This window comes from Anguilla anguilla, chromosome 6 (genome assembly GCF_013347855.1).
Source record: "Anguilla anguilla isolate fAngAng1 chromosome 6, fAngAng1.pri, whole genome shotgun sequence".
NCBI classification, from domain to species: Eukaryota; Metazoa; Chordata; class Actinopteri; order Anguilliformes; family Anguillidae; genus Anguilla; species Anguilla anguilla.
The window spans coordinates 48,822,584-48,837,251 of NC_049206.1; the positions used below are offsets into that span (position 1 = coordinate 48,822,584).

Sequence of the window (14,668 nt, forward strand, 5' to 3'; positions counted from 1 at the left end):
CATCTTAGAGCCAAGGACCCAGCAGTCATTGAGAGAGCACATAAATCAGCGAAAGAGACAGATGCAGCCAAGGTAATAATTACACATTATTGCCTAGGTTGTTTATCTTGCCGCTGCGTTTTTTTTTTTTTGCCGAACGGCTAGATTCTTTCCACAGTTGGAGGCTCAGTTCTGTCATGTTATTCAAACCAGGGGAAACAGGAACTGTTCTGGCAAAAAAGATTGCCATGGCAACACAGCAGTTTCCTTCACTCATCTCTGTAGTTCCAGGTCTTGGCCTTAGAAACAGAAAGCATTTCCTTTTCGGGTAAAGAAACAACAAAGTGGAACTGCAGATTGATCTCTTTAAGAAGAACATGCATTCAAATGTAAATAAGTGCATGTATTCTTTTGGGAAACTGATCATAAATAAATGTACGTAGAGTATGTACGTGTATTCCATTTATACAGAGATATACAAATTCTATTACATGTATACGTCTAATGTAGGAAACTATTTTGCAAAAAAACAAAATGTAAATTTTATTTTGTTAAGAAAAATTAAGATTTTAGATTTTTTTCTGTACTCTGCGGATGTCTGTGTTCAACAGGCTTTTCTCATCAATGAGTTTAAGTTCATTTATAAGATATCCATCCAGTTGGATGATTGGATGATGGGCAGATTGAACATTTGTCCATGTCAGCAACAAGCTGAATTCTCCTGCTGGTGAAGTGATTGTGATTTGAGGGAAGGCCCTCAAAAGGCTTCCACAGGAAAGCACATAATGTGAAAGTAATGTAGCATTTCTCTCTCTCTCTCTCTCTCTCTCTCTCTCTCTCTCTCTCTCTCTCTCTATCTCTGTCTCTCTCTCTCACACACACACACACACACATACACACATACACACATACACACACACAAACAATAAATTCAATAAGCTTGCATCTTAATACCCGTTGACCTAAGTGTAAATACTCCTGATTCGTCCTGGAAGAATGAGACAATATCCGGAGCCACACTTGCATATTTTCAGAAATTGAATTAAGAGTCATAAATTAGATTTCCAGTTTACACGAGGAAAGACTGAGTGGGTCTGCAGCACGCTCCATAAAGGCTCTTTTCAGGTCCTCTGGAGAGCCAGCGATAAGTGAAAGGCGTGGCTTAATACAGCCTTTCTGCCCTGAGGGGGGGGGGGGGGGGGGGGAGAAAACCCCTCTGCAGGTCAGGTGATATAGTCGCAGTAATGCTTTCAGGTCAACACAATGCTAAAATTACTCCCTGAAGAAAGATGACTCACAATTCAATTCAGTCTAGCGATAGGAAATCATGAGCATGCGCCAGTGCTTCCTTCGCCAGTGCGCAAGCGCTACGCATAGCATTGCTGCTTTCGCTGTGTTTTTGTCTGTCAAATCAAATATGCAGATTAACCACAATGACGAAACCTTCACTTAAAAAGGACTCTCAGCGGCCTGCTTTGGGTGGAACGGGGGTGATGTTCACGCTCACCTCTGGCCCTTGTTCTTGGACGTGGCAGGACTCGCTGTCGCCCTCGGAGAAGGACCCCGACTCGTCGCTGGAGTTGGTGCCGTACGACTGCTCGCACTTGATCTTGGGGCGCGCGGGTCCGAAGAGGGCGTCCCCGGGCCCGCCCTGGTCCTGCTGGTCCATGGCCAGGCAGCGCGTGGCGTTGGAGCAGGGGGAGGAGGAGAACTCGAACTGGGGCAGGCTGCACGGCGACCCCCCGCTCCCGTCCTCGGCGTAGGAGTACGAGGAGCAGGAGCTGGACGTCCGGGTGCGGGTCTCCGAGGGCGGCGAGCGGGGGCACACCTTGATGGGCACGGGGCAGCTGGTGTTGGCGGGGCGGGAGCGGCACTGCGGGGGGGGCTCGGAGGGGGCGGCGCCGGGCGAGTAGGCCTGCGAGCAGGGGAGGGACTGGCTGGCCCCCGCCCACAGGCCCTTTGGCGTCTGTTCGGACAGCTCCTTGTCCAGGGAGGTGCCCCCGGGGTAGGAGTGCGCCGGGGCCGCCCCCAGCCGGTCGCACGCCCCCGAGGAGAATATGACGCTGCGGCGGTCGAGCTCCGCCTCCTGCTTGCAGACCCCGTCGCAGGAGGCCGACTTCAGCGACAGCCTGGGCGGGAACCCGTCCGTTTCTTTGAGGGGCGTGGCGGAGGGCAGGCCCAGCTCCCCGGGGAAAGGCCCGTAGTCCTTTTTGTGGTCACCCTGAGTGGTTCCTTTGTCTTGGGGGCAGGCGAGCCGGCTGTTGGCCAGCAGCTGATGGGAGGCGTTGGGCAGGGCGGTGAGGTCGACGCTGAAGAAGGAGCGGAGGCAGGTGGGGTTCCTGGCGCCGCCCTTGGGCCGGTCCACGGACATGGGGCTGTGGTCCCCGCCGTCCGTCTCCATCTCCGACACCCCGTCCTTCTCCCGGGGGTCCTGCTCGTCGCCCGACAGGCTTAGGGAGGCAGGCTCCTCCTCCCGCGGCTCCGCCTTGATGTGGGCCACCGCCTGCCGGGCCGGGCCGCGGTTGCCGCGGGCGACGCCGCCGCCACCGCCGTCCGCCTCCTTGAATGTGCTTGGAAAACCTGAGGTACTGCTGTGTGAGGAGGTGTTGTTGTTGTGCTTGGCACAGGCCCGCTGGTACTTCCTGTACTTGGGGCACCGGGGCAGGTCCGAGGCCCCGTGCTTGTCGAAGTCCGGCTGTCCGTCGGCGTCGGCGTCCCCGGGGACGGCCACCGCCAGCCTGTCGTCGTCCGGCGGCCGGGAGGGGCCCAGGGCGTCCGGGCGCAGCCGGGCCCGCGGAGAGGCCGCCCGGACCGCCTCGGGCTCCATGCTCTCGTCCTCCGAGTTGTCGTCGTCCAGGGCGGCGGACGAGGGCGGGCGCGCCGCCACCTTGCGCCACCTCGCCAGGCCGTCCTCCTCGCTGCGCAGCTGCGCCTCCAGGAAGCGGAAGCAGGAGTCCTCCAGGTTGTGCACGCGCAGGAAGTCGGCGCAGCGGATCACCTCCTGGATGTTTTCTCTGCTGAGCAGCAGCTTAGCGGTGTAGGCGAACTGCAACAATGGGGCGAATCCCCTGGCGGTGACCTGCGATAAAAAAAACAGGGGAAATTGGCGGCGTTACCGTCGGCGCTGCCATTGTTCGGCTCTCGTGGAGTGTGGTGAGACAACCCGACAGCTCTAATGGCCATAAACAAACACCGCAAAGCACCCGTTAATCTTTTATTGGGTCAGCACTGAACGTTCTACGCGCTCGTAAATAAAAAAAACCCAGAAGCGGCCAGAGGCGTCCGCTTGCGTCCCGCGCCCGTTCTCACAACAATGAACCCTGTAACATTCCGCGCTGCCGCCGCGGCCCGACTTTTATAAAAAAAAATAATATTAACAGTCTTTCGACTCCACGCACTTCATACGGTCGTGGACTATTCGGTTTCTCTCTCCGTTTCCATGGCGCTCGACAGCCGTTCTGAGGTAAAGCGCTCCTGGAAGCCTAACGATTGCTAAGGCGCCAGCTTATCCCGGTTTCTGCCAGGTTAAGCGGGATAAGAGAGGGAAGCTTCCATTTCAGACGTAAACGCTGGATAATTAGGCAAACCGCTACGCCCGCGAACGCTGGCGGCCTTCCGTGCGATTGGTTAACCGGCAGACGCTCTAACGAAGAGCAATAATGGACGGCCAGAAGTCGGAATGAAAAGCAATTAGAGAGCACATAAAAGCCAGGTGCGCCTGCACTGCCAGACTTGACAGCGCAGAGCGGTTCAATCGTTACCAGGGTAAATAAATAAATACGCGCAGCAAATGGAGGGGCATTGTTTGTTTGCATGACAGTACAATATCTCACTGCTGGATTATCTACATGACTTACCAGAGCTTCCCGAGGTGAGGGAGAACAATGTGCTTTTAATGAGCGTGGAGAATGCTGTGTTCGGTGATTGTTTACAGAAACAACAACACAATGAATCTCCCTCACCGTGATGATATTCTCCCTCTGCCACACAAGCAGGAGGCACTTTCAGACTCACTGCCAGGCACCCTGCTAGTAAAACAGGATTTTCCCCCCCTCAAAATCAAGCGCAAAACCACAGAATTCGCTTTGTGGATTTTTCCACAAGAAACATAACTAGCTTGTGTGTACACACAGAAGGCGTAAGAGAGAAAAAAAACAAGCAACAGTTCTTATGAATCGTTTTTTTTTGTTGCCAAGCAAAGCTGAAATCTGGAATCCTCCATGGTTACAGCAGGAAAATCTTAAAATAACACTTATTAAAAAATAAATGTGACACATGCATAGAAATATGATATTAGCCTCCACTTGGAGAGCAGTTAATTCGCCACCCTGATCAGGAAAAACAGAACATGTCACTTTCAGTCAAATGCAATTTTTTAATTATTGCTGGGCAATTTTACTATTTATATGTTTTGCAGGTATGTATGCTCTATCACCTGAATAAAATAAACACACCTGCAAATAGTAGGGTCATCATACACAACAGTATACGGTATTTGATAGACCATTGATTTGGTGCAAGTGAAGGTGACCCAGAGTAGCACACCTGTCACATTCCGCAACCCTGGAGAATGTCTCAGAGTTCTCTCCCTCTCTCTCTTTCTCTCTCCCTCCCTCCCTCTCTCTCCCTCCCCCTCTCTGCTTCTTTTCCTCCCCATCCCTCTCTCTCTCTCTCCCTCTCTCTGCTTCTTTTCCTCCCCACCCCTCCCTCTCTCCCTCCCTCTCTCTGCTTCTTTTCCTCCCCATCCCTCTCTCTCTCCCTCCCCCTCCCTCTCTCTCTGTCTCTCTCTCTCTCTCTCCCTCTCTCTCTCCCTCCCTCTCTCCCTCCCCCCTCCCTCCCTCCCTCTCTCCAGTGGCCACAGCAGACCCGAGACCAAAACGGCAACAACAACGCGTAAACTTCACCAGGGTGGCTTTCTCCCTGAAACCCCTCCTCGCTCAAGCACCCTCTAGGCAGCGGAGGCGACTGAAGAAGCACTCAAAGGGACGAGAGAGCGAGCTCACAGACAGCACAACGGCTTCAGTCACTCAGAGCTGCGACAGAAGCTGCTGACTCGTTATCTCTCTCGCTTGGGGTGGGGTGGGGGATGTAGTGGTGGTGGGTGTGGGGGTGTGGGTGGGGTGGTGTTGTGCGGAAGGGAGGGCTGGAGGGCGGTGGGGGCGGCGTGAGCCTTTGACTGGGCACTGTGCGTCTGATGAGCGCAGCACCTCCGCCGCTGCCTCGCCGCGCGGCTTTATCAGCTAGCGCCCAGGGGGAGCCGCCCGGGGGAGCCGGACCGCCGTCCGAGAGGGCCCGTCCCCCGCCCTGCCGCCCGTCGGCCCTCCGTCCCGATCCCGGTGTCCGGGGGGGGCCGTCTTTAAAGGTGAAAGTCACCCCCCCCCCCTCCCCGCCCCCTTGCCCCCTCGCCCCTGCTTAAAATAAGTCTGAGGCCGCTCGGCCCGGGCTCTGAACGGAGGCTCATAAAGGAGGGTGCTGGGGAAAAGTGCTGAGCGTACGCTGGATCTATTTTCAGCTTGCATCAGCAGCTGCTGCCTTTATGTGTGCCCCGCACCATATGTGATTACTCTGGTGTTACAACCAGCAGGCTAATGAAGGCCTGCAGTGGGGGAGAAAGAGAGAGAGAGAGAGAGAGAGAGAGAGAGAGAGCGAGGGGAGAGAAAACAAAAAAATCCATACTAGAAAGGAATACCAAATGAAAGGAAGAGCTCGCGAGGAGAAAAAAAAAGAAAAAAGAAAACCGAAGTTGAAAATAAAACCACGATTTCTAGTCATTAGCGGATAGACTTTGACATACGACGCGTTTCAGCTGTTAATAGCACTTATTGTGCGAAGTGAAGACAAAGAGACAAATTAATCAAAGCGACAGATCTGGGCCGTCTTATGCTAATGCTAGCGCCCTGGACTTTGGCTGCCGCTTGCTCCCCGTCTGGTTAGGCGATTCCGTCACAGCGCAGGAAATTGTATGAATAACACATCGCAGATCCTCACAATTCACACGGCATTTTCGGGAAGGCTGCCAAAAAAACCCTCGACAAAACAGGCCGCGGAATGCTATCCCCCCCCCCACCCCGTCCCCCCTTTCTCCCACGGAATTCTCAGCACTTACGCCGCCCTTTTTTTTTTGCCCGTCTGTAGTAGAAACGGCTAATTTATGCAAATGCACTCCAACAAATTCCTGCATGTCATGCATTCTAATGAGGAAACCGCTCGCGATGTATGGCACCGGTGAAGCTTGCCGCGCATGAGAAAAACACAATGCTTCTCGAGTGGAATCTGCTCAGGCCCCGTAATATCAAATTCGCTGACTAACATTAACCTCCGAATTCGGATACCGACAACAGAGGCCCCGCGTCGGGCCGCTAATGGGAGAGCGCTTCTTCGGGCGCAGGGAATGTGTTTTAACCCCCCCGCGGGCACGCTCATCGGAATAGCAATGAGGAGCACGCCCAACGGCCCATGCTGTGATCAAGCAAGCCCTCATCTGTTAGCCTGTGCTTTTTCCGGGCTTTACAATTCAAATGCAGCATGCCGTAGAAGGAAACACACCCCCCTAACCTCCATGCATTTTTTCAGCCAACCTGTGCAATTAAATGAACGACACCCACACGGATGGCGGAGCAGTTGATCGTATACAGTATATACATAAATGCTGATATTGCTGACCTGTTTTTGGGGGGGTGGAGGTTAACCCCCCCCCCCCCCGCCCCCACCCATGGGATTGCATTTAATCCGCTACAATGTTTCCTAATCCTCTCCCATCTCAGTTTACTGGACACGGTGAGACTGCAGAGAACACTACTCTGTCCCACACTCCCCATGTCTGTTTAGGACCCACTTTGTGTTCCCTGTCACGGTGCCTGCCTGTCTGTTTATTGCGATGTGGGGCACTGGAGTTTCGAGCCGCCTCGTGGGACTAGGTGTGTCTTGCTTCAGACACGCGCTGCGACGTTCGCTTGTCATCCGACGCGTTTTCATATTTGGGATTCAGCGTCTCGATTTAGGGGGGCCCGCATGGTTCTCCTTCTGAACCTGCATGTTTCTATTTAGGACACGCTGGTGTCCTGGTTTTACGACCCCATGAGTGTTGCATGGAGAGGCTTTAGAGGAAACACAGTAAACACGGCCATGGGTAACTCTGCATGTGTGCGTTGCCTTTGGCACGACTACTAATTATTCCCACCAACACAGACACAGATTCCATGTGGTTCCTCCCAGATTGAAGACCGTTCCCCTCCCGCCTGTGGTCTACTGACCGCCGAGACACGTGCAGCGCTCCGTCCCCACCGCACCAACCCCCCACCACCGAGATGGGCAGGGGAAGGCAGTGTGGCAGGGTGCTGCTTCCATCTGTCTAATAAGCTGCAAATGTGTGATAGTCTGGGGGCCACGGTTGGCCAACCTGCTGCTACTTCCTCTATGAGCGTGAATCCTGAGATTAGCCTGCTCCAGCGCTTCTCAGGATTTTACTCCAATCAAATCGCCCGGAAGGCGGAGAGACGACAACAGAACCTTTCATGTTTAAACTGTGAATCCTGCAAGGTAGCTAAATTCCTTAAGTGTTCTGTAGTTCCCTCAAACAAGCCCGATTCAGTATTGAATCTTTTGTATGTATCACAATGAGGAGGTGGGGGAATGTTTTGCTGTTGCACAAGACGAGACAGCCCTCTCAGTAGTTGGGCAAGCATTTAACAGACAGGAGGCGGTTTGAGGTCTACACGCTGCCCCGATGCTGAATCATGGCTGCGGCTTCTTGTGTACTGAGCAGCCCGAGGCCAAGTGGTCACAACTGAAGTCCTTGTGTACCCCATACCTGAAAACCTCACCCACCAGCAACACTGTGCCTGGAATCCATTATACGAGGGTCTAAAGCATTTGTGTCACGTAGGCAACTTTTTTTTTCCTTCTAAACAACGAAAGAATGAATCAGTGAAGGAAGAAAAGAAGGTTAATTCCGTGTCGGTCGTCTCAGGCAGACGCAATGTGCTTTGTCCTTTCCGCACTGACGCGGTTTATTAATAGATCTATGTTGTAACCATGATAGCCAGGTGTTGCTTAAGACTGATGGCCTATTTACCCAATTTGCATAATCAGTCGTATTAAATTGTCCGTTAATGCAATGCTGACTGTGACTGCTCTAGACCCACAGTGTCGGTTTTCTGTATAATTTGGCTCGTTTGTAAGTGGCTCGCGGTTATTTCTAACAGCGGAGCTCTGGGGCTGTGAGAGTAGCCTACATATCCCAAGCAGACTTAATTGGGTGTCAGCATACTCTTAGATAATTAATAGCTAATTCCGCGGCTAAAGCAGCTGCGCTATTTCAACTGGACCGTTTTTTTTCAATAACGGAAAAGAATCTGAAGGGAACTGCGGGGGGTAAAACAGTATAATATGTCAACGGAGCTGGCCATAGAGCCAGAGCCTGCAGTACAAGTAGGTCACTGTACTCTGAGTCAGAAAGAGAACGAGCATTTGCTCTCAGTTTCATCATATCACAGAGAGACCGAGAGAGTGAGAGAGATGATATTGATACTGACGTCATTACATAAAGCATGATATTTTAATTGTGAAATCAAATATATGTGTTGAGAATAAAACACTAGATTGTATTTGAACATGTTCTACAACTGCAAACATTTTATTGTGAATTTAATGCTAAATGATATTTACTTTGTACTTTATTCAAAAAGAACTGCTTCACCATTTCCTATTTTGAACAGTTTTTCTACTCAAGAAAAAAAAATATTATTCTTTTCATTTTTCTGATCTGGAGCCGAAAAAAGCCTTGTTTTCATTAACAGGTCTCTCTCCAGCCGCCATAGCAGAAAATAGATGATGTCACAGACTCGATTCAGCCCCTGGGACTCCGGAGTATCAAGGTCATTGGGGTGGGGGAAGGGGAGGGGGTTGTCTTTGTTTCATATTTCAGCTAGGCTGCCTGCGTTTTCACTTCAGTGACACCGGTGATCAAAGCTAGCGGTCTCGACTGCGTTTTATTGTAAACAGGCTGCGCCGTCCCATCGCCTGTATTCCATACAGCTCCGTGGAATGCGGTTTGACTAGCCAAGAGGCGAACGAAAGCCCGCCGTGCCGATACGAGATAAGACTGGCGCGGTCCAGACCCTCTCCACATTACTGCCTCCACGTCCCGCGAGAACCGCCAACATTGTAGCAGCGGCGAAAGTGAACCGCGTTCGCCTCGTTCGCGCCGCTGACTGAAAAGTGGAAAATGACAGGGTACCTAACGACCTGAGAGATGACATCGTTAAATGATATATCTCCTTGCACTGAGATGACACCTCGTGCAGGCGTAAGAGTCATTTCAGCAGTGAACCAGCGCATCTCAACCAAAGTTGCTGCCACCAAGCACACTCAGGCACACTCAACCACCTTCAATTAAATTTTATTTGTAGGGCGCTATTTACAGAGACACTGGAAATTAACGGCTACAAACTACGTCGCTGATAAAGTTTCTACTTGTTCAAGTTGTCCACAACAATTAAATCAATAAATAATTGAACCGACAAACAAACAAATTAATGAATAATAATTTGAATAATCATTTGAATAATAAAAAAAGTTGTCACTTATTGAAAACTATGATTTATTTATTTATTTATTTTTAAATTAAATATATGAATCATAATTTGTTTACTTATGGACAATTTAGGCAGGGCAGGGGTGTTGCAGGAGGCAGCTGTTGTATGACACTCAAATTTTCTAACATGTTTCTACAGTTTCTGAGACACGTTTAGCCAAAAGTGCATTCAGCATGGTAATCAAACACCAGAAGAGCTGGAGATAATCAAATGAGTGTAACTGTCAAGGTGTTGGCCTATGGGTTGTAAACATGCTGAATGTACCATGGCCAGTCCTTGCAATAATACACATATACTTGAAATTCTTGCACCATCCACTCCTTCCAATATATGGAAGAACATGTACATGTGGATGGAGATTTCTGTAGCCAAGGACATAAGCCTGGGCAGTTAGGTAGGTAGGAGTCAATGGTGTAGTGATGAAACAAGTGGGAATACACTAATTGGGAGGAGAAAGATGGAACAGGAGTAATTTGCTAGAAATCTGTCACTGTCACTGACTCTAGACTCTTGAATAGCTAGCTAGCACTTATCATAGGACATATGCCATACGTTGAATTCAGTATTAAGGTATCTCAAATATTCACCACAATTTATTCATTACTGCTAATTAGATCACCAAGTTTACTGGGGAGATATTGATTGATGTTAGAACCAATACAGACCATCTTCGCATACTTCACAGACAGAGTACACTTGGAAACATGTTAGAGGATCTTTTTCCAGATTCAAGACAATGTGCCTTCCCTAACACAATTAAAATTTTTGTTATGTCTGTGCTAGACCTAGCACACAAAAGGACACATATAGACATTTTAACGGTGTATTTGATGTCCATAATGTGTGACCACATACTCAGTTATGCGTTTCAACGATGTGTATAATAACTGTTTAATTAATGTGTGAGCTCATGGGAAGGTTCTGTATCTATGTATATGTGTGCTTGAGCTCGAATAGTATTTCATACACCACCCACCTCTTATAATTGCATGCCCTTATAAACATAGCTCCTTCGGTTGCCAGTTATATGGATGTGGAAATTTTTAATAGTGGATTAGAAAAAAACATATGTTGATTGTTTACATTTTAAGGCTTTTGCTTGCCATTTAATTTCTCATTTCATTTTTAGCTTATTGTACAGTGCACAAAAACTGAGGCGATGATGGCTTCACTAATACTGAGACTTCGAAAGAATGTTTCTCAGAAAGAAACATAAACCTCATCCATTCTATGCAAAATTCACAGACATGAACCACAATGGAGGTTATGCACAATTAACCTCCAGAATTTAATGGATTTTATTTTTATCCAGGTGACCGTCTTCCAAGGTAAGCCGAAGCATTTCAAAACAAGAACAAGAACAAGATGCATCAAGGATCTTTAATTTAGCTCAATAGGAAGACATTGTATTCTTGCAGAGAACAAAAAAAAAAGAAAAACCAGTTCCTGCTTGTAACCCTCACATGAATGATCCATTCAAATAGTATGCATCCCGGTTTTCTGGCTTTCTCAAGGGCAACTTAAATGTGAATACTTCAGCAGGAAACTTGTAATCACATCATTTGTGTGTGAACACAAAGAAGCACGAGGCACAAAATGAGGAGTGCCAGAGGAAGAGAGACCCTGTCAGGTGGGTAATGACTGAGATAGCATAAATTGCATAGCCAAGTGCTACTTAGCAAGTATTGCAGGAGAGGTGCTAATTGGTGATTGTAACCTTGCCAGATTTCTCTCGTGCTGCTGTTGGTAAGTGTCACTGCTTGCGCATTCCTTTCTAGCTATTGGACTTCTTATAAGAAATTAAACACAATTACACTCTCCAGCTGAAGAGCGATAGTCATTGACTATTCATGAATAACAGTGCTTGAATAAACAGGGGCTCATATTTGAGGAGAATGCTGTCTTGAGTGTAAGTATGAATGTGCATACACACCCATTCACTCCATCATTGTCCTACATCAGGACATGATGTAATTCCTACACAGATCGCCCGATATGATGAATAAAACCAACCATACTTATATATATATATTATATATATATATATATATATATATATATTGTAACAATGATCGCATGCTTACCATTCCACTTTTCTTCTGTCCAAACTATTTCCTGATAACATTTTTCTTGAGATATCTCAATATTACACATGGTTTTTGTTGTCTTTACCAAGTATTTGACAAGCAAATGATTTTTTCTGGCTGCAAGTATAGCATTGCTCATGCTATATGTCTCCAGATATATACAGCAGATTTAAGTCCTTCATAAGGTGTATTTTAAAACATTATTAAGAATTTACCAAGCAAGAAGCATGTGCGTTTTTTTTACTTTGATAAGCTGTATCTAAATGAACGGGTCACTGTGTTTAGGAAAGCTGTACATACATGGGTGTGCCTCAAAAGTACCTAAGATTGTAATATTTGTAAACAAAGGTGCTCATCAAAATAGTCAGCTAACAAAGCTACTTTGCCAAATACATTCAAGTTTGTGTGAAGCAGTTAAAAGACAACCTTACGTTCAGATTGAAGGCACTCACTTTGGAGAATGCGCAAAAAGCCTACTGCACAGGCAGGGACACATTAAATGCAACCACTGGACCTGCAAGTTGCAGTCAATGGGCCTTCTCCAGGCAGGGTGGGCATTGTTTTTTATTGATTCGGTGTTACTAGGGGAAATGTGACATACCTCCTCAGGCAAGCTGATGACCAGCTCATTGTCGCTCTGTCCCACCAGCACCTGCAAGAAGTACTCGCTGCAGGCGGCCAGCACAGCCCTGTGGCCACGGAACTCCTTTCCCTCCACCAGCACGGTCACATCGCACAGGATATCCTGTTTCCGCTGATCGTTGAGGCACAGGAGGACATTGGTACAATGAACCGTCGACTCATACACGTACATGGGGGCTTCAGGCTTCTCATCCACGGACATTCCGCTCACGCCCTGAAAAGAAAAACAAAAAACGGGGGGGAAGTTAACTCACAGCGGGTGGACGCATACCGTAGGACTGACATCACCGCCCTGCACTCACATAACCCTGGCCACAAAAGCGCCCATACTGTACCACCACTTAACGCACTCAAAGTGACCCCTGCTCTTTTTATCCTGCATTTTCACACACACATTCAGAATATAAACACGCACACACACAGTATTTGCTCACTCCCACATAAACATTAGACACACACACGCACACAGTATTCACTTACTCCCACATAAACATTAGACACACACATGCACACACACACACACACAGTATTTGCTCACTCCCACATAAACATTAGACACACACATACACACACACACACACAGTATTTGCTCACTCCCACATAAACATTAGACACACACATGCACACACACACACACACACACACACACAGTATTTGCTCACTCCCACATAAACATTAGACACACGCGGTCAGGAGTTTTCGCAGGGCTTGGCTGGACTGTGCCTCGCCATATTTCAGCAAAATTCCTGGCCTCGGCCAACTGCATAGTGAGTAATTTACATCAGCGTGGCCGGCTTCCTAAATGAGAAACGCATGACAACATACCTCCTACACAACGTATGCCCAAACCAGTCCCAAGAAAAGCTGCGTCTTTCTGCTGGGGTTTCCACCCTCACACAACCTGCAGCCAGACGTATGTAACAGAGGACACGTCCTTACAGAGGACGTCAGAGCATTATTATGATTATTATTATGATTATTATGACTATTATGATGATGATGATTATTATTATTATAGTTATCTATTGCTATGTCTCTTGTTATAATAATTAATCACTGTGATTCCGATTCATAGCAATAATAAGAATCATAGCCATTTTTACCCCAATGTTTTCTTATTTTGGGTGAATGAATACATGTCCGTTAGTCCATGTCCATAATATATTCCATATGTTATGGAATGTTCATAAGTTCACCTAATCACAGAAATCTCCACCATCAATTTTGTGTAAACATGAATAATTATTTAACTTAAAAAATATAAGGAGAGACTGATACTGGCTACATTGAAACATGCCAATGAGCAAGGCACAATGGACTAAATGAACAGATTTTGGGAGTCAAAGCTGCAGTACAGAAGACACGTTTCTTTGGCTCTTCCACTAGGCATTCAGAAACATTCCCATGGTGCAGTAGCAGGTAACAGGGCCAGACCTGGACACTCCTCCTCACACCTCCTGTAGTTGTTACTCTCCTGAGTGCAATAATGTGTGAGAACAGAGGCTCCCTTAACTGTCGCGGATAGTAACGGAATGGTTTTCTTTCATTAAGGCACTCTCCTGTCACTTAAGGCCTGCCGCAAAGCAGAACCCGTGTTCGCTCTCGTCGAGGCGGAGAGTCAGAGAGCGAAGATTTGTGGTCGTCATCAAAAAATGGCGGCGGAATTTAATTGCCTCGAAAGAAAGGGCCGTAGCTTCATTCCGACTTGCCGTGCGTGTACCCTTTTTTGCTGAGTAATGTCCTTCTGACTGACAAAGGCTCCAGGTTTCAGGATCCATCTTAGAGAAGTGACGTTTATCTGCTTAAAAAATCTGAGATCATTTTCAAAGGGTGATCTTTTCTGCACGCCCATGGAGGAAGAAAATCCGTGCCAACATATAAGCACTTGCAGTGATTACACCAGTTATCTTCCTAATCTTCGTCTCAAAATTTTTGTAGAGCAGTGGTAGCCAACCCTGGCCCTGGAGATTTACCGTCCTGTTGGTTTTCACACCAACCCCAGCACAGCACACCTCATTCAACAGCTAGAGATCTTGTTGAGCTGCTAATTAGTAGAGTCATGGTGTGCCATATTAGGGTTGATATGAAAAACTACAAGATGGTGGATCTCCAGGAGCAGGGTTGGTTACGACTGTTGTAGAGGATATGTGCCAGGGGCAGCATTTCAACCATTAGCTTCACATTTTTATAGCATTTGTCAAAGAAATTTGATCAAGACAGAAAGATGAAGCAGAAGGGTGAGTGGTTCCTGATGTGTTCTGATTAGAATGACTGACGCTAGGCGGTTTTGTTTCTGGGACATCTTCGGCTCTTGCTAACCGAAGCAGTCCAGCGGCTTTGTGAATATAACTACGACGGAGATCA

At 48.0% G+C, this 14,668-nt stretch overlaps 1 protein-coding gene across 3 annotated transcripts in view; it reads right to left on the minus strand.

Annotated features, from left to right (window-relative positions):
- The window catches only part of bach2b (BTB and CNC homology 1, basic leucine zipper transcription factor 2b), an 84,924-nt gene that overhangs the window by 13,148 nt on the left and 57,108 nt on the right, over window positions 1-14,668 (minus strand). For all 3 annotated transcript variants that reach the window (XM_035423467.1, XM_035423466.1, XM_035423468.1), the window contains exons 2-3: window positions 12,264-12,518; window positions 1,487-3,058 (exon numbers count right to left, since the gene is read on the minus strand). In XM_035423467.1, coding sequence (XP_035279358.1) covers window positions 1,487-3,058; window positions 12,264-12,506 — 1,815 coding nt within the window. In that variant the 5' untranslated portion in view covers window positions 12,507-12,518. The remainder of the gene's footprint in view (window positions 1-1,486; window positions 3,059-12,263; window positions 12,519-14,668) is intronic.